A 24,291-nucleotide genomic window follows, 5' to 3' on the forward strand; every position below is an offset into this window, starting at 1 on the left:
CCAGTCATATTTGAATGGTTAATTTGGCATCACTCAGATATTAAATAACGTGGTGATTTAGGGCTTCCCTCATAGCTCAGTTGGTAAAGAATCCGCCTGCAATGCAGGTGACCCTGCTTTGATCCCTGGGTCGGGAAGCTCCACTGGAGAAGGGATAGGCTATTCACTTCAGTACTCTTGGGTTTCCCTTGTGGCTCAGCTGGTAAAGAATCCACCTGCAATGTGAGAGACCTGGGTTCGATCCCTGGGTTGGGAAGATCCCCCGGAGAAGGCAAAGGCTACCCACTCCAGTATTCTGGCCTGGAGAATTCCATGGACTCTATAGTCCATGGGGTCACAGAGTTGGACACGACTGAGTGACTTTCACTTCCACTTTAGAAATAAATTATTCTTTGTTCATCATAAAGTAATTAAACATACGTCGTGCAGAACATTGTTCTGTCATGCCTGAGGCTGCGCTTGTAGTCCTATGATAACATGCTCTCCCTTTTGTCCAGCTCTTGCACTTTTTTGGTGCGGATGCATCAGTTACTTTGTCTTAGGCTTCTGTTACTGGAAACTGTTTCCCAAGACCTGAGAATTTCTTCTGACAATGTTAAAACAATTGTTTAAAAAACATACACTCTTTAAAAAAACATTTTCTATTATATCTTGGATCTTCACAGTATAATTTACTCAGTGTGTTGCTTTTGGAAGTGAGCTTTAAAGGGTTTTTTGAGGAGAGGGGTCCTCCCAGCGAGCCTGACTGCCGTCCTCCGAGAGGCCCATGTGCAGGGCTGGCGTCCAGGAGCTGGGGTGTCGGGAGGGCCCCCAGCACCCCCACGGATGGGGGCTCCCTGTGCCTCTGTGCTCTGTCTGTGCTCACACCCTCCGCCCTGGGGCTGGATTGAGTGTCTTCCCAGCAGAGGGGCCCGCAGGGCCGGCCCACCAGTAAGAACCCCGGCTCTGAGTCTGTGACAAGCTTCCCTGAACACACGTGTCTCTGTGGGTCTGTGTGTGTCCTCGGGACGGGGTTCTGGAAGCTGGGGCCCGTCTCCGCTGGACCCCACCCCTCCCCCACTGGACCTTCTCCCATCGCTGGTTCTGCTTCGCAGCCTCTTGCTGTGATGGATCGGAGCCAAGAGGACCAATGTGCCCAGTCCTGCGTGTTCTCCTGCTGGAACCCGGGGTGGCCTTGGGGACCCCAACCCGGGTTTGTTTCTGGTGACAACCAGTCCTTTTCACTGTGCAGTCGTCCCTGTGGGACAATTAAGTACAGATTCCCGTGCTCTCCTTGCTTGTCTCGTCTATTTCGCGGGGTGGCCTCCATCCTGCAGGACTTGTTTCAGGCTAGTGTGTTCTCTCCACACCACGCCTTATTCAAAATCAATTACTGGAGAGAGGGTGGCAGATGTGAGAGAGAACCAGCAGACGGCCCTTCCTGGGGGTGGACTTGGTGTGGACAGCAGTGGTGATTGAAGCCAGGCTGGACTAGGGGCGGCTGCTCCTCCCGGGGCTCTGCATTCCCCCCCAGGGCGGGGTGGGGGCCTACCGGAGCCCTGGGGGTCCCAGGACGTGCCTCTCCGCGTCCAGACCCGAGGGGGCAGCTTCTGCTGGAGTCTTGTGCTCCTCACACCGTGAGTGGGGTGGGCCGAGGTGGGAGTCGGAAGGACAGAAGGCCTGCCCCTCAAGGGGGCCCCTTGGGCTACACAGCGACCGTGCCCCTCCTGCGCATTGACCCCACGGCGGCTGCGCTGGGAGCTGTGCGTTGGTGTTTAAGCAAGCACGCCGTACAGGGTGCGATCTTCAACAACCAGCTCTCTCTTCTTCCTCCGCAGGGCACCCCTCCGAGGAGACCGGGCTGGCTGCTGGCAGCCTCGCGCCATGGGCCGGCTGGTGGGGTGAACGATGTGCCGGGCGCGGCGGACATGTTCCGAGTAGGGGACCCGGCGCCCCCGCGCCTGCGCAGCGTGGAGGTGGCCCGGGGCCGGGCCGGCTACGGCTTCACGCTCTCGGGCCAGGCACCCTGCGTGCTCAGCTGCGTCCTCAGGGGCAGCCCCGCTGACCTGGTGGGCCTCCGCGCTGGTGACCAGATCCTGGCTGTCAATGAGATCAACGTGAAGAAAGCGTCCCATGAAGACGTGGTGAAGTTAATCGGAAAGTGCTCTGGGGTCCTGCACATGGTGATTGCGGAGGGCGGCGGCCACCTGGAGTCCTGCTCCAGTGACGAGGAGTTCGGCTTTTACGAAGGAAAAGGCTGGCTGAAGCCCAAGCTTGACTCTAAGGCTTTAGGAATAAACAGGGCAGAGAGGGTTGTTGAGGAAATGCAGTCAGGAGGGATTTTCAACATGATCTTTGAAAACCCTGGCCTTCGAGCCAGCAGCTCAGAGCCCCTGAAGCTGAAGCAGAGGTCGCTTTCAGAGTCGGCTGCTGGCCGGTGTGACCTTGCACACGAGAGTGCAAGTAACCTGCATCCCAGCCTGCCTTCTAAGGAGGAGACGCCCAAAGTGGGGAACCACGGTTCTGCTTTCGGCGTGGGGCTGGAGGCTCCTGAGGACTTTGGGCTGGATGCAAGTATTCTCAATGTGGCCATGGTTGTGGGCTACCTGGGCTCCATCGAGCTGCCATCCGCCGGCTGCAGCCTGGAGTTGGACAGCGTGCAGGCCATCCGGGGCTGCCTGCGGCGCCTGCGGGCCGAGCAGAAGATCCACTCGCTGGTGACCATGAAGGTCATGCACGACTGCGTGCAGCTGTGTACTGACAAGGCGGCCGTGCTGGCCCGCTACCCGGCCGAGAGGCTGGCCTTCAGCGCCGTGTGCCCGGACGACAGGAGGTTTTTCGGGCTGGTGACCATGCAGGCGGGCGACGATGGGAGCCTGGCGCAGGAGGAGGACGGCGCCCTGCGCACGTCCTGCCACGTGTTCATGGTGGACCCTGACCTGTTCAGCCACAAGATCCACCAGGGCATCGCCCGGCGTTTCGGGTTTGAGTGCACGGCCGACCCCGACACCAACGGCTGCCTGGAGTTCCCCGCGTCCTCGCTGCCCGTGCTGCAGTTCATCTCCGTGCTCTACCGGGACATGGGCGAGCTGATGGAGGGCGTGCGGGCCCGGGCCTTTGCTGACGGGGAGGCCGATGCCCAGCAGAACACCAGCGCCAGCAGCACCAGCGACAGCGGCGTCGGGAACCTCAGCCCCGAGGACAGGAGCAGCCGCGCGCTCGTGCTGGACCTGGGCGCCGCCCCCAGCAGGCACGGCCCCGGCGGCGCCTGGGAGGGCGCGGGCGGGAGGGGCCCCCAGCCCTGGGCTGCCCCCTGGAACGGGGCCTTCTGTCTCGACCCCGAGGGGGCCCCGTTCGAGGCCACCCCGCAGGCTGACAGGTGCCGGGACCTCGGTAAGCACCTGGGGCCCGCTCCGCACGCGGAGGGCCCCCCCGCCGCCCTGAGGTGCCCGGTCCCGCCCTCCCGGAGGGGTGCTGCGGGCCCTGGTGGTGGCTCCGGCCAGCGGTGGCTCCCGGTCCACGTGCTGCGGCAGTGGCAGTGTGGGCACGTCAGCGACCAGGAGTCTTACACCGACTCCACGGATGGCTGGTCCAGCGTCAACTGCGGCACGCTTCCCCCACCCATGAGCAAGATTCCCGCTGACCGCTACCGCGTGGAGGGCAGCCCAGCCCAGCCCCCACCCAGCACCCAGCGCAGGGACTGGGCCAGGAAGGCCCTTGGCGTGCAGAACATCTTCGGCCCCCATCGAAGTGTTAGGAAGACCAAGGAAGACAAGAAGGTGAGCCTGGAGGCAGGGTCGGGGAGGCGAGCGTGGTTCCTGACTCGGTCAGTTACTGATGGACGCCGGCACCTGCGTGGCCTGCTTCCTCCGGCCCGGCCCGGGTGGCCTCTGGGGGCCTCTTGGCACCTCCCTTGGGTTCACTCGGGCTCTGGGTGGGGCCCAGGTGGGCGTCGGGCGGGACAGGCGGCAGTGGAGGGGCAGTGAGCTCCCGGTCGGGGTGCAGCCCTCCTCCCCGCTTCCCACCCTTTCCTACTGCGGTGGGTGCCATGGGGGCAGGTTCTGGACGCTCAGCCTGCTCCCTTCAGTACAGGGAGCTTCCCCGCGGCATTGCCTCCACCCGGGAGGTGCTGCTACGAGAAAACACCAGCTGAAGTCGGCCGCAGACAGCTCGGGGCAGGCTTGGACTGTGTGTGTGCGTGAGTCCGTTCAGTTCAGTTCAGTTCAGTTGCTCAGTCGTGCCCAACTCTTTGCAACCCCATGGACTGTAGCCCGCCAGGCTCCTCTGTCCATGAGATTTCCCAGGCAAGAATACTGGAGTGGGCTACCGTTTCCTCCTCCAGGGGTCTTCCCAACCCAGGGATCGAACCTGCCAAAGTTGGCAGGAGGGTTCTGTACCATCTGAGCCAGACCGGGCCCCGCAGGTGCTGGCGGGAGGGCGGGACATGGGGTGCGGCCGGAACAAGGGGCTGGCGGGAGGGCGAGATGTGGGGTGCCGGAACAAGGGGGCTGGCTCGCCGTTCAGCTGGTTTGAGAGGAACTCTTCTCAGAGGACCTTTGTGGTTTGAAGTGCCTCTTCTGCGTTTGTTCACACCTTTGTTCCCAGAAGCTGAAAATCCCGAGAAGGTGCTGGTGGGTCAGGTGGGGTCAGAGTAGAGGAGGGGGTCAAGACCCAACCCGTTCCCAGGTCTGACATGAAACACTTGAAAGAAAACTTCCAGACAGAGGGTTTGGAAGTCTCTCAGGGTTTTCCCTCCCACAACGCCCGGGTGGCCCTGTGCTGTGTCTGAGTGCAGACTCATGCCTTTATAAACACGGCTGTGATCACAGGGCCTGAGCACATTGCCACAGTGGCCGGGCTCGGGGGTTCTGCCCTCGAGGGCCCCTCCCCCAGCTCCAGGGTCTGAGCTGCCTGGCCGGGGCCGCCTTCCCACCCGCTCCCACTGGGCCACCTGCGGCATGGACGGGTGGGCGGCAGCTTCCGCCTGGGCTTCCCCGTTGGGTCGGGGAGGGGCTGGGGAGGAGAGGCCCCGGAAGGTGGCCGAAGCGTTACCTGAAGTATAGGCGTTGGCCCTCTCTTTGAGTGCGTCCCCCATGAGGGGTTCCTCTCCACTGCCGCTGTGCCGGGGGGCCGTCACACTGACAGGCGCATAGGGTGGACGGCAGTCGCCTCACGTCTGTCCGCTTGGTGGGAAGTGCCCGTCGGCCCCGTCCAGCTCCACGCGGTCTCAGCTCCTCGGGGGTGGAGGTCTGACCTCCGGGACCCCGAGACGGTGGTGCTGTGCTCATCCAGGCAGGGGACTGGTCCTGCAGGGGCTGAGGACTTGTCTGAGGCCAGCCGTCAGGATGAAGCAGGGTCATGATTCAAACCTTGGGCTTCTTTCTATTTTTCAAAAGACTGTCTTTTGGAGCCATTTTAGGTTTATAATGAAACTGAGGGGAAGGCACGGCGTTTCCTCTGTCCTCAAAGGTGCGCAGCCTCCCCGCCGTCCCGTTCCCCCTCAGTGGAACCTGGTCACCATCAGCAGACCCGGACCCCACAGTTTCTCCTAGGGTCACTCTTGTGGTGTGTGTTCTGTGGGCTTGCACAAGTGTATGAGGACGTATCTTCACCATTGTGGGTCATGCAGAGTGCTTTCCACTGCCTTGAATCCCTCCGTGCTCTGCCTGCTCCCCCTCCCTCTGTCAGCTCCGGCCATCACTCAGGCTTTCTGCGGTCTGCACTGTCCCGCTCTCGGAGAATGCCAGCTTAGCACCGGCACGGAGCTTTTTCAGAGTGGCTTCTCTCACTCGGTGACGTGCCTTTAAGCAGAAGCCTTGTCTTCCCATGGCATGCCAGCTCATTTTCCTTTAGCACCAACAATATTCCATTGTCTAGAGGCATCACGGTTTATTTATCTGTTCCCCTCCTGAAGGACACTGTGGTTGCTTCCAGGTTCTGGCAGCTCTGAATAAAGCTGATCTAGACACCTGTGTGCAGGTTTCTGTGTGGGTGTAAGTTTTTGACTCCTGTGGGTAAGCTCCAAGGGAGTGAGGTTGCTGAATTGCGGGCTCAGGGTGTGTTCTGCTTTGTAAGAAAGTATCTTCCAAAGTGGCTGCACCACTTTGCATTTCTGCCAGCAAGGAAGAAGGCTTCTGTCGCTTCAGTTCTGGCCCCGATCGCGTGTCGGAGTTGAGCATTTTTGCCTTTCTGACACTTGTGTAGTGGTGTCTCGTTGTTTTAACTTGCATCTCCCTGATGACATGTGATGTTGAATGTCTTTTCCTGTACTTACTTGCCATCTGGGTATCTTTGGTGAGGTGTCTGTTAAGATCTTTGGCGCATTTTTTATCAGATTGTTTGGCCACACTGCATGGCACGTCTCTCTCGACCAGGATCCCTCTCGACCAGGAATCAGACCCAGGCCCTCTGCTCTGGAAGTGTGGGGTCTAAACCGCTGGGCTGCCAGGGGAGCCCTGAGTCTTGGATTGTTTGTTTTCTTACCGTTGAGTTTTAAGGGCTGTTCGTTTGTTTTGGATAATGGTCCTTCGTTATATGTGTCTTTTGCAAATATTTATTCCCGTTCTCTGAGTTGTCTTCATTCTCTTGATACCCTGTTTCACAGAGTAAAAGTTCTTTATTTTGATGAAGTCCAGCAGCTCGTCAGTTCTTTCTTTGACGGATCGTGTCTTTGGTGCTGTGCCAGACACATCACTGAACCCACAGTCATCTAGGTTTTCTCCTGTGCTATCTTCTAGGAGTTTTTTTATTGTTTTACACCGACGTCTGTGATCCACTTGGAGTTAATTTTCTGAGGGCGTGAGGTCTGTGTCTAGATTCAGTTTTTGGCTGTGGACGCCTGTTGTTCCAGCACCCTTTGTAGAAAAGACTATCATTGTTCTCTTGTATTATCTTTGACCCTTTGTCAGGGATCAGTGGTCTGCACTTAGGAGGGTCTTGGACTTCTTTTTAATGTTCTTTCACCTTGAACAAAAATGTAGTGAAAAGGAAGGTGTTGGCTATTGCTGCTTACACTGTAACAAAAGAACGAAGCCCTTGGCGTGGAAGGGATGTCTCCAGAGCTGGGGAGTGGCGACGAAGCGCTCACTGTCTGCAGTCTGCTTTATCTCCTTATTTGACCTGAATGGGGATGCTGTGAGCTCATCATCCTACTGATAAGGAGAGTAGGGTTTATGTACATCCAGCGACTTGCCAATAGTCAGGTGGCATTCGTCTTGCGATGTGACGGACACAGAATTTATCTAAGTAGTAATAAACTGTAGTTAGTGGTACAGTAATAAATAAGTAGTGATAGACTGTGCGTTACTGCGGCTCCAGTCTCTGGAAGTGTGTCCATTGCTCTTTGCTAAGTGGGTTCTCCTCATTTTAGCACAGCCTAACCCCACAGCCCCGGCTGGAGTAGCAAAAGCTTCCAGGGTCCTAAGCTGGGGCTCCTGGTGTCCCTCCTGGCCTGGCCTGAGCTGGTGTGAGGCTTGTCTGCATCAGCAGAGGACAGGCCAGGAAGGGATGGAGGCCGGAAGTGCCAGAAATGCCAAGAGGAAGAGGCGTTAGGCGTGGGAGGGGGAGATGCCAGAGATGGCGGAAGGTTGGATAGGTGGTGTCCGGAATTGCTGTCAGTTCGTCTCCATGGAGACTGTGGCTTCAGTGTCTTACTCTGGGCAGAATCAGGCTGCGTCCTCAGGGTCCGGCCAGGAGACAGAAAACATGCCTGCGATTTGAACAGGGAGAAGTTATCAGGAAGAACCAGACGAGAATTGGCTCACCTCCAGGGGAGTGCGAATGGAACCCTGCGGAGGAAGCAGCGGAGGGGGCAAGGGCAGAGAGTCAGAGCCCAGGGGGCGGGCCCGCGGGGCGGCGCTGGCTGCTGGGGAGCAGGCTGCCCCTGGGCAATGGCCCTGGGAGAATGTGGCCACACTGGCACCGCGGGAACCAGCACGGCCCTGCAGGCAGAGTGCTGTCCACACGACCCAGCTCCAGCATCCGACGCCGGCGAAGAAGGTGCTGAGTGCTCAGTGCTGAGAGGGAGAGCCCGGGATGCTGGCCCCGCCCGGCCTCTGTGCCCGCTGCTGCCCTCCCCCCAACTCCGTCCCCACACAGAGTCCTTGTGTTTGCTGATGTTCGTGAAGTGGCTTTTCCGAGTGAATCTGGTCCAGGGCCTTCTTCGTTGTATGTGGCCTCGAGGCCTCGGCATGTTTCACGTAGATGTGAGTGGCTGACTGCGCGGAGGTTCTCCCGCGTGCCTGGAGCTGGTCAGTCTGGGTCTTTGCAAAGGGGCCTGGTGCGCGTGGAGCCTCGTCACTCAGCCGGGCACCTGTCCCCTGCCTGGGCCTTCGCTCTGACAGGCGGGCTCTGCCCTGCCAGCACGGCCCTGGGAGGGCACAGCTCTCCAGGGCCCCGAGGAGCTCTGCATGCCCCAGGGACTTCTCACCAGCTTCTTTTCAGCCGCCTCTGCTGATTGTGCCCCTGAGCGGGTAGCCTGTGACCAGTGGGGGCAAGCAGGCCTGACCCCAGGCTAGGAGCGGCCCCCGAGGGGTGCGTGCTCTGTCTCTCTGTCCCCTCATGATTGCCTCCATGTCATGCTCAACAGCTCTTTGTGTTAAATGTTCCCGTTGGAACTCCTGGCACACAGCCTTTCTATTCTGTCTGCACGAAGGAAGCCAGCTGTTAGCTGGACTCTTATCACCGCCTTTCGTCACCAGTCGGCCCCCAAGTCCTGTCACCTCTGTGTCCAGATGGTCCTCTCTTCATCATGCGGCTTTCCCCGGGCTTGTCGCTGTCTCCTTGTCCTGTGTGCGCTGGCTCAGCCCAGCTCTCGGCTTTCCGGGACCCTTTCTGACTCTTGCCCGTGCAGGCGGACACCTCTCAGGCATCCTGAGGCCAGTGTCTGAGGTCAGCTGCCCCAGAGAGGCTCAGGTGATGCAGGAGGGGAGGCTTTCAAGGGTGAGTCATTTCCAAACTGGCAGCAGTGGTCGTCACCAAAATATGATTGAATAAAATGTACTTGTTGACAATGGAGTGAAGACTGATGTATTTTCACACGGTAGGCTACATGCGCTCATTTACAAGTGATGGATCTCAGTCTGTTACACAGGACTTCACGTGGCGTGGCCTGAACCCATGGGGCTGTGCTCTGCGCTGGTCGGCCTGGGTGGGCTGCCCAGGGCCGGTGTGGAGGCTCCCCCTTCATTAGGAGCCGTGTTCCCAGTCGTGTTGTTTCCATGGTCCCACGTGTGCCTGTGCTTGAACTTGAGGTTGAAGACAGCCGCTCCGCAGGGGTGAGACAGCGGCTGTCCACATTCCAGCCTGCAGGGGGACGGAGTAGGGGGCGGGAGGGGTCTGCAGGAGTGGGGGGCGGGGGTCTGCAGGAGTGGGGGGCGGGAGGGGGGTCTGCAGGAGTGGGGGACAGGAGGGGGGTCTGCGGGAGTTGGGGGCGGGCGGGAGGGGGGTCTGTGGGAGTGGGGGGCGGGAGGGGGGTCTGTGGGAGTTGGGGGCGGGCGGGAGGGGGGTCTGTGGGAGTGGGGGGCGGGAGGGGGGTCTGCGGGAGTTGGGGGGCGGGGGGGTGGAGGCCAGGCAGAAGCTGCGGGGACCCTCTTGGTACTCCTCATGGGCCCGGCCTCGTGGCGTGGCTGCCCCTGCTGCAGGGGAGGCGGGTGTGCAGCCAGGTGGGATGCGGTGGGGGGAGCGCCACCATGGGGACGGGCCTCACTGTGCAGGGAGCGGAAAGCTGGGCACACACGCATGTTTAACATGGTCCCGCTTTTGTGTAAAGCATTTCAATACCCCTCAAATAAACGTATGCATTTCAAAGCACACACATATTTATGTGTAAAACATAGAAGAAACGGAAGGGAGACACTTAGTCCTGGTCACCCAGGGCGGCAGGGGAAAACTAGGAGGGTCCCGGACGCTAGAATTTTATTTTTTTGTTGTTTTGATTTTGTATTGCGGGAATCTGAACATGTTTTATTTAACTAAAAAGAACGCATTTGAAGAAAAAACTTAAAATTATTTTAGTAGTTCTTTATTTATTAAGATCAAAGTGAGGGTTGGTGCTGGAAGCAGTATCGGTACTTCTGTGGCTTTGCTAAGGACAGGCTCATGTGTCCTCCTGTGAGGACAGTACGGGATTCAACAGACTGACCTCTCTTCTAGTACAATGAGAGGAAGTTTTAAAATAGACTGTAAAAAAAAACAAAGTCTAGAGAATACTGAAAAGGCTGGGCGAGGCCCCGTGATTTAACTGCCTCTAAAAAGAGCGGCTTTGATCTCCCCTCCTTGTAAACAGCGCCCTTGCTCAGCGCCGCCTGGCTCTCGGACAGTCAGTGGTGGAACGATGGGGAGAGTCAGCTGGTCTGGGAGATAACAGGGCCCGCCCGTGGAGGTGCCCTGCCCCGGGAAGGACGTGGGGACGCGGGGATGTGGGCACTCGGGGACGGGACGCGGGGATGCGGGCACTCGAGGACGGGACGTGGGGACTCTGGGACGGGACGCGGAGATGGCATGCGGGGACGGCATGCCGCAGGGATGGGACGCGGGGACACGGTGGGGGGCTGGACGCCGGGACAGCACACCGGGATGGGACGTAGGGCCCCTTGGCTTTCTGCGCTCGCTCATCCCACACGAGGCGGTCCTTCCGACCTTGTGCACCCCGTGCTCCCCACTCCGGAAGGGGGAGAAGCGCTCGGCCCCTCCTGGACCCGGCGGGGCAGGGCTTCCAGAGGAGCTGGACACAGTGTGGAGCACAGAGACGGGAGGACACCCAGGTGGAGCAGACGGGCAGCAAGGGACCCTGCACGCCCCCAGTCAGGTCCAGGAGCTCAGCAAGGCCTCACCACGCAGAAGCGCGCTGTGTTCCCGACAGCCCTGCGCCTGCTCCTCTTAGAGCTCAGACTGCCCCGCACGCTTGCCAAACTTGCCTTTGTGAGGCTCCTCCACGTTCTGCCAACCTGTTAGGGTAAAGTGGCATCTCGCTGTGGCTTCAGTTTGCATTCCCTTGATCACAAAAATGTGATTTCCTCTTTTTTGAGGGGCCTGCTGAAAACTTGGCCCATTTTGCTGTTGGGCTGTCTTCTCTGATTGGTAGGAGTTACAGATTCTGGTTGTTACCCTCTGCCAATTACGTACAGTCCCTGAGTGCTCTCCCAGTGTTCCACGTGCCGTGTCACCAACAGAAGTTCTTGACTTTGATGTTCTCCAGCTTCTCAGCCTTTCTCTCGCATTTTGGATTTAACACATTGACTACTATCCTGAGCTCTGAAAGATTTTCTCCTTTTTTTCCCCTAACATTTTATGGAGGCGGTGACAAGTTAATTTTTCCCTCTATGTGGACAGCTGGCTGGAGCACTAAATCCATGCTCTGAGGGGACCCATGGTGCCCTGTGCCGTGTGCCACGTGTCCACATACGTGTGGGTCTCGGTTCTCTGACCTCCGCTGTCAGTACCTCAACCACACTTTACTTTCAGAACTGTAGCTTTGTATCTAATGTGCCTTGTCTGATCTTGGTGTTGCTTGAGCCTTGCTCTTTTATATAGATTTTATAATCTGCTAATAAATTCTCCAAAAAAAAAATTGCTATTGATTGTTTTATTGGGACAGCATATCCAGGATGAAATATCCTGTATCTTGTCCTATCCATGAAAGTGGTATCTCTCGTCATTTATTTAGATTTTCTTTCAGTAAAATCTTGTACTTACCTTCATAAACATTGTTGACTATATTTATTCTTAGATTATTTGACCAGACTTATTTCTAAATGCCTTATATGTTTTGTTACTATTATTAACGGTACATACATAAAAGCTGTGCCTGCCATCATGTAACATTTAAAGGTGCAGTGCGTTTGCTGCTTTCTACATGCAGCTGCCCTGCCAGGGTGACTTCTGTTCCTGCTTGTCAATACTTGTCATCATGAATGGGTGTTGAATTTTAGTATTTCCTTTTTGGTTCTTTTGCACTCATTGAGACAATCAAATGGGCTTCCTCATTTAAAATGCTAACATGGTATATTATAGTGAGAGTTTAAATACTGAGCGCAGCTTCGTTCCTGAGATAAGCCTAGCCTGGGCTTGTCTTTATTCACCGCGGGCTCTGGCTGCTGGTGCTCTTGTAGGATTCCGCGTCTGCGCTTTAGAGTGAGACTGGCTTGTAGTTTTTCCTTCTCTCGTTGTTTAGTTTTGGTGTCAAGTTTACTGTAACCTCACAAAGTCATAAAACCAATGGTGGCATTTTTCTCCCCCTTTCTTTTTTCCCGCCCCCCCCTTTCTTTTTGGCGTATTGAATCTTTTATTTAAAAACCTCTGTTAGAGGTGAAACTGTTTTGTCTGTTATACATAGCTACACAAGCCTTCTCTGAATCAGCATTTTCTGCCTTTAATAAACTTTTCCATTTTTCATGTTTTAGGGTTGTTACTGAGAGTGGCAGGTGGTTGGATGTTTACCCCGATGCAGTTTGATGTTCTGAGACTCAGGAGTAAGATTGGAATAAATGAGATCACTGCCGTGTGTGGTCTTGGCTCCGTGGTGTTGCCCTGTGCTGTCTGAGTCTTTTTCCTCAGCTTCTCCTTCCTGCCCAGTCTCTGTCTTTCCTCGGCTTCCCCTTCCCGCCTGGTCTCTGTCTTTCCTCGGCTTCCCCTTCCCGCCTGGTCTCTGTCTTTCCTCGGCTTCCCCTTCCGCCTGGTCTGTGTCTTTCCTCGGCTTCCCCTTCCGCCTGGTCTCTGTCTTTCCTCGGCTTCCCCTTCCCGCCAGGTCTCTGTCTTTTCTCGGCTTCCCCTTCCCACCAGGTCTCCGTCTTTCCTCGGCTTCCCCTTCCACCTGGTCTCTTTTTTGTTTCCAGGCTGTTGTTGGCTTCCTTGCTTTCTTCATCGCCTCCTTTATCAGCTGGAAGTTCTACCCACGCTGTGTTTCTGTCTTTTAAACAAGTGTCTGTTTTCACTCTTGATGACTGCCTGTCTCTTAGACATTATTGAATAAACAAAGCATATTCCTTAATTTTCTGTCTTGATTTGAGTGTCCTTTTGTACACATTCTAACTGTTGCTTCTTGACCCGCAAGCAGGTTTCTCAGGAGACAGGTAAGAGGGTCAGGTATTCCCATCTCTAAGAATTTTCTACAGGTAGACCCTAGTGCTGGGAAAGGTTGAAGGCGAAAGGAGAGGCGGTGGCAGGAGAATGAGATGGAGAGGTTAGATGGCATCCCCAACTCAATGGACATGAGTTTGAGCAAAGTCCTCGAGAGAGTGAAGGACAGGGGAGCCTGGTGTGCTGCAGTCCACGGGGTCGCAAAGAGTTGGACACGACTGAGCGACTGAACAACAAGAAACACATTTGCTCTTTTCTTTGTTGAGCAGGAGACCCAGTCTCGGCTTCTTTCTTGAGAAGGTGATTTGCAGTGAAGAGGGGCCCTTCCTCAGCTTTCACGTCACCCGAGTCACCTCTGCATGTTTGTCCAGGGCCATGTTGGAAGTGGAATTCTTTTGGTTCTAAAGTTGATTGGATATTGGGCTTAGACTTCTTCTGACGGCCGAGTTTGTAGGAGCCCCGTTCGGCTCGTCCCTCAGCCCCGGGGCTGCCTCCTGTGCCAGGCTCGGGGATGGGGTCTGCGCCCTCTCCTCGGGTCAGCTGGCTCACTGCCGGCTCTGGCTGCAGCGGCTGGGGGCCTGCAGTGCTCCCGCTGCCCGTGTCCAGCGTGCGTTTCCTCGCCTCCCCGGCCTCTCCGCCTGACATCAGCCGTCGCCAATGGCCCCTGTGGGCCCGAGTCCGAGGCCAGGGTCCTGCCGCGCCCGCCCCGCATCTGCCCGCAGGCTCAGACAGCTCCTCTTGCTGTGCTGACCCGGCCTCCTGGCACCGCGCGTCCCTTTTGCCCGCTCAGTTCTCTGCTGCCTGGCTGGCGGTTTTTTACAGGGATGCTCTGTGAGGCAGTCAGGGTGGCTTTGCTTTCTGACTGGACACTGCCTGATTCAGCAAGAGAGGTACGTCAGCTGGAAACCTCGCTCCTCGGGGTCTCCTAGGGAACCTTCAGCAGACCTGGCCTCTGCTGGAAGCTAGATGGCCCCGTGCGCTGGGGTTTGTTCCCCAAGTCCTCCCAGAGCACCCGCCGCGTGCCCGGCGCTGTTGAGCAGAGACCCGGCCCTACCCCCCCGGGGCTCCTGGCTTTGTGTCTCCACCTTCAGTCGGGCGTTCCTGGCTCTGACCATTGAGACGAGAGGTGGGTTTGGCCCCCGCGGTCCTGAGCGGGCCCTTCTCTGCCTGTGGTTTCTCATCTGCAGCCCGAGGAGGCTGGACGAGCCGGCTCACTGTGTGGGCTACGGGAGGCCCCTCCGCGGGCGGCGGGTGGGCGGCGGCTGGGTTCTGCCCTCACCCTACTGGCTGGCTCCCTCCTCTGGGCCCCGTCTAGGGGGATCGTGCTGAGGTCACCAAACCTCAGCTGAGGCCGGGGCGGCCCTCGGCCTGTTGCAGGAAGGGGGACCCCTACCAGGGCCCAAAACTGGGTTCTTGTCTAACACTCGGAAATGAATTGTCCGAGGAGACACATGTGCTGACAAAGCAAGAGATTTTATTGGGAAAGGGCGCCCGGGTGGAGAGCAGTAGGGTAAGGGAACCCAGGAGAACCGCTCTGCCGCACGGCTCGCAGTCTCGGGTTTTATGGTGATGGGATTAGTTTCCGGGTGGCCTTTGGCCAATCATTCTAATTCAGAGTCTTTCCTGGTGGCGCACGCATCGCTCAGCCAAGATGGATGCTGGCGAGAGGGATTCTGGGAAGTGGACGGACACGCGGTGTCTCCTTGAGACCTTTCCCGAGCTCTTCTTATTGGTGGTGGCTTATCGGTTCCGTACTCCTTGCCAGGAGCTCCTGTCATAAAACAGCTCATGCGAATGGTTACCGTGGGGCCTGGCCAGGTGGGCGGTTCCAGTCAGCGTGCCTCCCCCAACAGGTCTGCAGGTGTTCCCGAAGGGAGCACGGAGAGCAGAGGCCCTGCAGCCCCCGCTGGGGAGGTGGGCCTGCTGGGGGCCTGTGGTTCCAGGACCGCCTCCCCCAGGGGGGCTTGCTTATGGAAAACAGGGCTGAAGGAGGTTCTTGAAAGGGTGCGCCGTACTGGGGGGGATGCCCGGGGGTGGGGGGCGGCATGGGTCTGCAAAGGGGTCGCTGGATTCCAATACATCTCACACACAGACTCAGCTCGGGGCATATTTTTTGAAAATATTAGACAAATATTGCTCAAGAGTATGTCAGTAACTTGCTGGCGAGGCCCAGCAGTGAGCTGGAGTGCGGCTGGGGGTGGGAGAGGGAGGTGGGCAGGGGAGGAGAGGGAGGTGGGCAGGGGAGGGGAGGGAGGTGGGCAGGGGAGGGGAGGGAGGTGGGCAGGGGAGGGGAGGGAGGTGGGCAGGGGAGGGGAGGGAGGTGGGCAGGGGAGGGGAGGGAGGTGGGCAGGGGAGGGGACGCCTTTGGGACGAAGAGAGGAGCCCGTGAGGGCCTGTCAGTGTCACAGGGCCCCGCTGGGCCAGCCCGGGTGCCTGTGCCCTGGAGCAGGAGCGCGGTTGGGAGCACGGGCTCACCCCTGTTGGTGGGTGGCGCAGGGTCTTGGAGACCAGGCCCCCGAGCACACTTGGGCCTCCGGGAGGCAGCGTGGTGGGTCCCAGGCCTGTCTGGGGACAAGGAGGTCTTCTGGGCAACTTGGCTCCTTAGAGGCCGAGCCCCGCCCCGCGCAGCCTCACTTCTTCACGGCTCCGCAGCTGCTCTCTTTCAGGGTGACAGTCCCGGACCCTTGGGGGTCTGGCTCTGGCCCGGCACCCTCACGGCCTGCTTCCCTGCCCCCCGCTGCCCTGGGGCCCATGCCCGGGAGTTCCGTGGGCATCGCATTGCCCAGGGACCTTGGCGGGCAGGCTGGCAGCGCAGTCCCGCCTGGGGTGGAGGCGCAGAGATGAGGACACGCTTGCGGGGACGTGTCCGCGCCCGGGCTCTTGCTGGGACACGGGGTCTGAGGAGCGCGTGGTGACGCGTTACTGCCCCAGGGACCCCTTTGCTGCTGGTGACGATGAGTCCGAGGAGTCCCAGTCGTCTCTGCGTCCCCTCTCCCTGAGTCAGCTCCGTCCTCTCTCTGCCTCTGTCTCCCTCCCTCCTCTCTTTCCCGTTTGTTCCGGATTTCCTCTCGCTCCAGCTCACACTCTCTGCTCCGGGTCGCTTTTCTGAACCTTCACTACTCAGTGTCTGCAGCACGGCCTTGCTTGGACCTCTGTCCCCGGCGGAGGTGTGTTCAGCAGGGCACGGGTGCGTCTGCAAGGCTGGCGATGCAGAAACTCAGCGCAGAGGCTTCAAGGAAGTGCTGTGCGTTTTGTCTTTGCTCAGGATGCCTGGGGTCCCTCCTCAGGTGCGGAGCGGAGAACCCGAGGTCTTGACGTGTTTAGAAACTTGCAGCTCCTTCTGTGCCTAAAGCTGGTCACTTAGGGTTTCACGTGCCCAGGAAATCGGAGATTTTCAGCTGTGACGCTTTTTATTTTTAAAACGTGACGGCTTATTTGCTGAACCACATATGGGGAGACGTCTGGCATAATGGCAGTGAATTAATTCTGGTGATTTCCCAGAGAAAGGATGAGATGTGTTGATGGTTGGTTGTTTCATCCACGGGGCTGGTTTGGTCTTCAGACACCAGCTGAACGTCCCGGGACTCTTTAATTCCCTAAAACGCTTATAAAATTATGTGAAAGCACAAACTTTCCGAGAACCAGCCTATATTACTAACGACTTCCTCCACCCGCTCGAGCTTTCCCTGACATGAGCTTGTGTTTTTCCCTTGCCCCTGGGCGGGGGGTTGAGGCTGGGGTCGCCCTCTGGACGCATAGCTGGAGGTGGCCCAGTGAGCACTCGGGGCCCCTGGGTGACCCTTTCCCACTTTGTGCTTTTGGTTGTGGGGACCACGCACCATGAGATTGACCTGGAGGCCTCCCCTCCTCTCATCTCTCCAGGCGGCGCCCTGCGTTGGGCAGAACCAGCGTCTTCTCCCAAGCAGGTAACGGGTCTTTGTCTTTGTTCCAGGGCTCCAAGTTCGGGCGGGGCATTGGACTCGTGCCCCCGGCTCCGCGCGCCTCCAGCCGGAGGTCCTTCGGGAGGTCCCGGAGGCTGAGCATCACCCGCTCCCTCGATGATCTTGAGGTAAGGTGACTTGAGTGTTTCTTTCTTTATTCTCCAGGTTTTCAGAAATGATACATCTGAATCTCCATTGACTCCCACCCTTGCCTTGCCCCTTCCCTCTCCTGTAACCTTGGCCTTCAAGGCGAGCGAGCGTGCACTCCCAGCCCCCTCCCCACCCAGCCCGCCTCGGCCTCCCCTCTGCCTCTTGGCAGAGTCGTGATAACGCCTGTGCCCTCAGCATGCCGGGCACAGTGTTCTAGACACACGGACCCTATGGGGCCTGTCGTGACCTGTTACTCAGCCAAACTTGGGTCCGTTTGCGCGATGCACAGGAAGGCTCATCCACTGAGTCCGGTTGTGGGGAAGGACCGCGCAGCCTTTCTTGTGGCCCCAGAGGAGGGGAGTGAGCAGCTCATGCTCAGAAGGCCCGGACTCCGGCTGGGCTTCAGGGGAGGGACTCACGGGGCACTTGATCAGCTCACGGGCAGCTCTCTGGTTGGTCGGTGGTGAGGTAACAAGGTGATGTTACCGGAATCTCAGCCATCTGCCTTCTGCTTCCAGCTGGCCTGGGGTCAAGGTGCTGGGGGGCAGCACGGAGTTCACTTCTTCCTCCTGGCGAGGGTTTCAGTATCTGCAAAACAGCTCAAGGACGTGGCCCAGGGTTTTATCTGCAGCCCTGAGGAGAAGCTAAAGGTCCTTGACTTTGTTTTTGGCTAAACTGTTACTATTTTGTTCTGCTTGACGATTCTCTTTCATTTTCGTGCTTTCTCACTTCTCCGGTTGAATCTGCTCTTTGGGACTGGGGGAAAGCCAGGAGGCGAAAGCTTTTCCACACACAGGAGTTGGGGGCACACGAGGGTGTGTCCCGGTCCTGCTCCCTTCCATGCCCCCTTTTAAAGATGTGGTTCTGCGCCACAGGTCCTGACGGTTTCACCTTGTATCGCTCTTCTCTCTGATCTGTAACGCTGAAAAAGAATAGACTTCACTTCTCGAGCAGTTCTTGGTTTACGGAGAAGTTTAGCAGGAAGTACTGAGAGTTCCGTGTGCATGCTGTGCTGGGTCCGTGACTTTTAGCTTCAGTTCAGGCTCGCGTGGAGGCTGCTCGGGTCCCTGACTCTGAGCTTCAGTTCAGGCTCGCGTGGAGGCCGCTCGGGTCCCTGACTCTGAGCTTCAGTTCAGGCTCGCGTGGAGGCTGCTCGGGTCCCTGACTCTGAGCTTCAGTTCAGGCTCGCGTGGAGGCCGCCCCTGGTGCCGGCATCCGGAAGGTTTGGCTGGGTGGAGGAGGGCGTGCGGGCACCATCACAGTGTCGCACGGAGCGGCCCCTCTGCCCCGAGCCCCACGTGCTCCGCCTGCTCACCCCTCCCTACTTGCCTCCGTCCTGGCAGCGTGGTCCTTTAACTGGCTCATTTTGTGTGTTTTAAAATTTTACACAAATGTGATTCTACTACACATCTTATTCTGCCAGTTTTAAAGCACTGCATCACGTTTTCAAGCTCTGCCTTGTGGTCTTAGTTTATTTTACTTGTTACGCGACATTCCATTATGAACAGTTTTCATTCCACTCTGCTGCTGCCTGGCACTCCATGCACGGTCGGGACAGTCTTCTCTGCACAGGTCGTCAGTGGACGGTGGGCGGCAGGGGTCCATGTGCACACCTGTTCAGGGCATCAGGTGGCTGTGACGGGTGTGGCCGAGCCCATCCAGGGTCTGCTCACCAGCGGGACGTGTCCCCCCTGCTCACAGACGCTTGGGACTGTCGAACTGAAGTCTTTCTGTGTCAATAAAATGCCAGCTCATTTTAATTTGCATTTCACTGACTGTGAGTGAGGCTGAGCATTCCATCATGGGCTCTTTGGCTATATGAGTTTTCCCTGTTTTGAATTAGTAACCTATTCATGTCCTTCTAGTTTTTAAATTTTTATTTTATTTAATTATTTAAAAAATAGATTTCATAGTAGTTCTTTACATTTTGGGGACACATCCTTTGTCAGATAAATATTTTGAAAATATCTTTGTGACTTTTTTCTACCTTTGTTTAGGGTGTGTATCATGTGTGTGTATTTTAATTGTAGTAGAATAGAACATTGAATTTACCATTTTAAGTGTCCAGCTCAAGGCAGTAAGCACTCACATCATTTTGAACGCGCCCATGACTCACTCAGTTCCCCTTCCTCCCAGCCCCTGGCACCCACCCCTGCCTGCTCTCTGCCTCCAGGAATCGACTTTTGTGTCTGGTTTATTTCACTCAGCCTAGCGTCTTCACAGCTCACCCGTCCATGTAGCAGGTGTCAGAACATTTTTCCTTTTTGAGGAAATAAAAAGTGAATAGCGTTCCACTGTGTGGACGGACACTTTGTGTTTATCCATCCTTCTGACGATGGCCCCTGGGGTTGCTCCCATCTTTGACTAATGTGGCCAGTGATGTTATGAATACGAGCATGCAGCTGTCTATTTGAGCTCAGTGATGTTTTAAAAATAGACCACAAGATAATTTCTTACAAACTCAATAATAGTTATCTGGAATAAATTGTCTATGAGGTTTCTTTTTGTTTAAAACAGAAAGTTAATTTGTGTTCTGATGCAGAAGCTGGAATCTTTGGCTGTTAGAGCTGGAAAGGGCCTGGACATCACCTCGTTGTCCAGATGAGAAGAGGGACTGATTCTGGAGGTCTTTGGGGGCAGCGGGGGTGCTACAAGGTGGTCGGCGCTTGGTACTGGGTGGTGGGAGCTGAGCAGCTGTGGGGCGGCCCTGTGAGGCCCCGAGGCTGAGACAGGCCCCAGGGCAGGGCCTCGGGGCTCCGGGGTCCTGAGAAGGGGGCCCCCACTGAGCCTGCATTCTCCCTTCGGGGGTTTGGCCAGGTGTCATCTCTGCATCGTCCTGGAAGGATGGTCTCTGCAGGGGCCTGAGCCCCGGGGCCAGCAGCCAGCGGAGCAGCTTGGGGTGGTGCAAGGTCTGCTTCTGGACACGCGGGAGCAGTGTGGGCCCTGTAGTCAGCGCTCACTCCTCTTTGCGATGAACATCCTGGGGCCGGCCGGTGTCCTCGGGGCTGACCGAGGGCCGCCCTTGTTCTCTGACTGTCCCCAGTTCACAGACGAGAACCCAGGTGCAGGGAGAGAGTTCTAAATTTAGGTCCTGGGGCGCGGAGCTCGCGGTCTCCCCCCACTTCTGAACCTCTTACTTTTGTCCCAGTGGTGCGTTACAGACGGGATTGAGTCTTTGCGCCTTTCTGCCTGAAGACTTCAAAGTGTAGAAATGATGTTGGTCAGGCTGTTTCTAAGGAAGCCTGTCTGTCTGTCCTTCCCTCTGCCCCACACCCTTCCGCGGGAGAGCCGGGCAGCCTTGGGGCCGTCTGCTTGCAGCCTCCCAGCCTTGTTTGGCTCCTCCCAGGGGCACTGGCTTTCGCCTCTTGCGTCTGGGTCCTAAGCACCCTGGGCACATTAGAAGCCCCACCAGGGCCTCTGCGTCATCTGCCACCAGCCCAGCTCCTCCACACAAGGCCAGGTCCAAGTCCACTTCCCGGGCCCTTAGGTCTCCAGTGTCTTGGGCTGGGTCTGCTGGGAGAGGCCAGCCAAGGACTGTCTAAACGCTAGGGTGAGCAGCACGACCCAGGAGGGACTGCTCAGAACAGAGCGATGAAACCGTGAAAGTACAGGTCCGTCCAAACGAGCAGTGACCGTGCAAAGCAAGGATAGCTGTGTTTGGTTTGAAAATACACGAAATTAAATTACAGCACAGCAGGCTGAGCGCTGGGAGGGGTGAATGGAGGTCAGGTATTTCTGGGTACCCACTCCACTAGGAAGAGGATGAGGGGTGATCAGAATTTGATTTTTATAAGGTAAGGATGCACGTAATCTCCAGGGTAATATAAGACAGTAAAGTAATAAATGCACTTTACATTGTCAAAAGGAAAACATGGAATAATGAAAAATATTAAATTTGAAAGAAGGTGAGCCAGGAGGAAATGGGAGACAAAGGGCAGAGGGCAGGAAGGACAGACAGGCAGCCTCTGGGGGGGTTTCAGTCCAGCCATGCTGCTGTTGGGTCAGCGCTAATGGGGTCACATAGCTCAGCTAGAAAGGAGAGACTGTGAGGTGGCATCAGAAATCTGGTCGCCTGTTTACGAGGGGCACCTCTAACACTTGGGAGACAAACGTGAGAGAGAGAATGGAAGAGGAGACGCCGCGGTCCTGACCAGACGATGGAAGAGGAGACGCCGCGGTCCTGACCAGACGATGGAAGAGGAGACGCCGCGGTCCTGACCAGACGATGGCAGTGGAGCGGTAGTGACCGCAAAGCCGTCTCCAGGCAGCACAGCCCTTAGGCGGACAGGGAGCCGTCGTCACGGCGGCCGCAGGGAGCTGCCGGTGTAAATTTCACGTGCATTCTGTTACACAGTCTCCACATGTCTGCAGCAGAAACCCAAAGAAGGAGGAGCAGAACCGCGAGTCTGAACCAGAGCAGGTTCACCCTCCCTGCTCAGTGACTGGTGCAGTGGGCAGGGAGAGCTCAGTAAGTAGAGGGTCTGACCAGCATGACCCGCAGGACCCGTGTGTGTGAGGCACCCAGCAAAGGCGTCCTCCACCCGGGAACGTGTAGTGAAGCTGACCGAGCGCTGGGCCGTAAAGCAAGTCTCAGCAGACGCGAACGTCTCTTCACTAGGAGCCTGTCCTCGGCCACAGACAGGTGTGGCGGAAACCAGCAACAAAGCGAAGGTGCCTCACACTCATCGTGAGGTCCAGAGTTTAAAAACGAATCAGTTTGGAAATTAGAGTATATTTTGAATGATAAGGAAGATACATCTAAGCCTGTGGGATGTAGCTAAAAGTGTACGTAGAGGAACATTCATAGGTTCTCATTGCATATGTTAGAAATGAAGAAAAATGGGAAGTCATATCAAGAGCTTAGGAAAGCAGCTGTGATGCAGAGGCAGTAGAAGCTGGACAATGACGCAAGCCAAAGCAGAAAGGAACGAGACAGGAAGCTGGCCAGCAGACCAACAAAGAATCGCTCAAGAGGGATTACTTCCCAGCTCGTTGGGTGAGGCCTCCAAAACCCTGAACCCAAACCTGACGGACACCTGAGAGGAAAGGAGAGCTGTGGGGCAGCCCACTGGTGAGACACGTGAGGGTCCTCAGCTACACACGTCACTGGGTCCAGCCTCATGTTTGTTCTAAGGACACAGTGTTTTTAACATTTACAAATCAGTCATGTAATTTACCACATTAACAGAGTAAAGGAGAAAAATCATGTATCATCTTAACAGAAGCAGGAAAGACATTTGGTAAAATTCAATATCTGTTCATGGTCAAGAAAAAAAACCCTTAAAATAGGGATTAAGGGGAACTTCCTTAATTTGATAAGGGTATTAAAAAAAAAACCCATCATATGCTTCAGACTTAAGCTTTCCCTTTGGGATCAGGAATGAGGAAAGATATCTGTCACTACCATTTCAATTTAAATGTTTTCTGCAAGTCCTGGTTAGTGTAGAACAACTGAAGTTTAAAAACTTGCAAAAGAAAATGACAATGTTATCATTCTTGCATGATGAGGTTGTAACATGGAAAATCTGAAACAATCTATGAGTTCATTCTGAAAATTAATGAGCGATTTAGGAAGATTGCTGGATAAATGGTCAAGATACAAAAGTCAGCTCTGTGGGGACTTGCGTGGTGGTCCAGTGGGTAAGAATCCATCTGCCAGTGCAGGGGACGTGGGTGCCATCCCTGTGGCATATGGAAGGACCATGCCACAGGGCAGCTAAGCCCATGCACCACAGCTAGATGCCCGTGCACTCGGGAGCCTGTGCTCGGCGACACGAGAAGCCTGTGCACCGCAGCCAGACAGCAGCCCCTGCTCACTGCAAATAGAGAAAGCCCATGTGCAGCAGAGAAGACCCTAACCTAAAAGGAGACCCTAACCCTCAGTCAATTAAAACAATTTTAAAGTCAGTTGTAGATACAGTTAGAAAATGATGTATAGATTGGATATCATTTTAATGAGAATCCCAACAGGTAGTTTTGTTGAGCTTAAGAAGATAATTCTAAAAAATTTGTCAAAAGGCAGACGGTCAAGTGTAGTAGCCAAGACATTCTTGAAGAGGAATGAGTTAGGAAGACGTCCTCTATCAGCCTCCAAAACTTATGCACTTAGAGCCAGGGAAGACTAAGTGTCAGTACACGGACAGACAGTGGAGCAGGAGAGAGAGCAAGAGACAGAGCTGTGCCTGCGGACATGCCGGCTGCGTGCAGAGCCGGGACGGCATGGTCTTTCAGTGGTGCTGAGGTGAGGACAGGTCTACATGGAAAAATAGGGAAAGAAAGAAGCTGGATTCTCCCACATGCTGTGCAGACAGAGTTAATCCAGCTGTGTTGGAAATCTTCCTGGGAAGGGCAAAGCGAGAGTTAGTGGAGGATAAAGTAGACGCTCATCTTCGTGCTGCTGGGAAGGGAAAGACTTTCTAAGCTGAACACAAACTGTAAACACCAGGATGGACTCTGACCCAGCGAATGCTCAGAACCTACCTTCATCCCAGCACCCCATGCCTAGGGTGCCCGGGGGCACATGAGTGCAGTGACTCTCGGAGGCCCTGTGTCCCCATGACGCCCAGCAAGAAAGCAAAACCGGCAAGAGATGCACACTGGCCTTTGATGAGAGATGATACCCAGTGGCAGACCCAGCTCTGGGGGATCCAACCACAGAAGTTGTCAGGGAAGCAAATGGCAGTCCACGAGGTCCATGCTGCAGAATGTCCGATGCGGAAAGAACAGTGGACTGTGCATGTGTTGGTGTGGATGTGAAGCAGCCGGACTCTTGCCTAGTGGGTGTGAGTGTTCGCTGTTCGCAGCGACCCTGAAGACACACGAGCCCCTCCCTTCTGAGACGACAGACTGTGATCAGGAGACAGGCAGTGACTCGAGGCAGCATCGCCACAGGCCGCCTGACCACTGCAGCATGACCGGGCTGACGCCCAGCCACCTCGGGATGGACGGGCAGGTGTCACGGGGCAGGCGGGCTGACGTCCAGCCACCTCGGGATGGACGGGCAGGTGTCACGGGGCGGGCGGGCTGACGCCCAGCCACCTCGGGATGGACGGGCAGGTGTCACGCGGCAGGCGGGCACTGCAGAACTCTCTGCACGCTCCGTCCACGTAGCTGTGGCCCGGGGTGGCATGTCCAGCGCAGAACC

The 24,291-nt window shown here is 56.3% G+C and overlaps 1 protein-coding gene across 10 annotated transcripts in view; it reads left to right on the forward strand.

Moving 5' to 3' along the window:
• The window catches only part of RGS12 (regulator of G protein signaling 12), a 116,619-nt gene that overhangs the window by 23,907 nt on the left and 68,421 nt on the right, over positions 1–24,291 (forward strand). For all 10 annotated transcript variants that reach the window (XM_044945564.2, XM_044945565.2, XM_044945569.2 and 7 more), the window contains exons 2-3: positions 1,818–3,758; positions 17,009–17,125. In XM_044945564.2, the coding sequence (XP_044801499.2) occupies positions 1,908–3,758; positions 17,009–17,125 (1,968 nt within the window). In that variant the 5' untranslated portion in view covers positions 1,818–1,907. The remainder of the gene's footprint in view (positions 1–1,817; positions 3,759–17,008; positions 17,126–24,291) is intronic.

This window comes from Bubalus bubalis, chromosome 7, assembly GCF_019923935.1.
Source record: "Bubalus bubalis isolate 160015118507 breed Murrah chromosome 7, NDDB_SH_1, whole genome shotgun sequence".
Taxonomy (NCBI): Eukaryota; Metazoa; Chordata; class Mammalia; order Artiodactyla; family Bovidae; genus Bubalus; species Bubalus bubalis.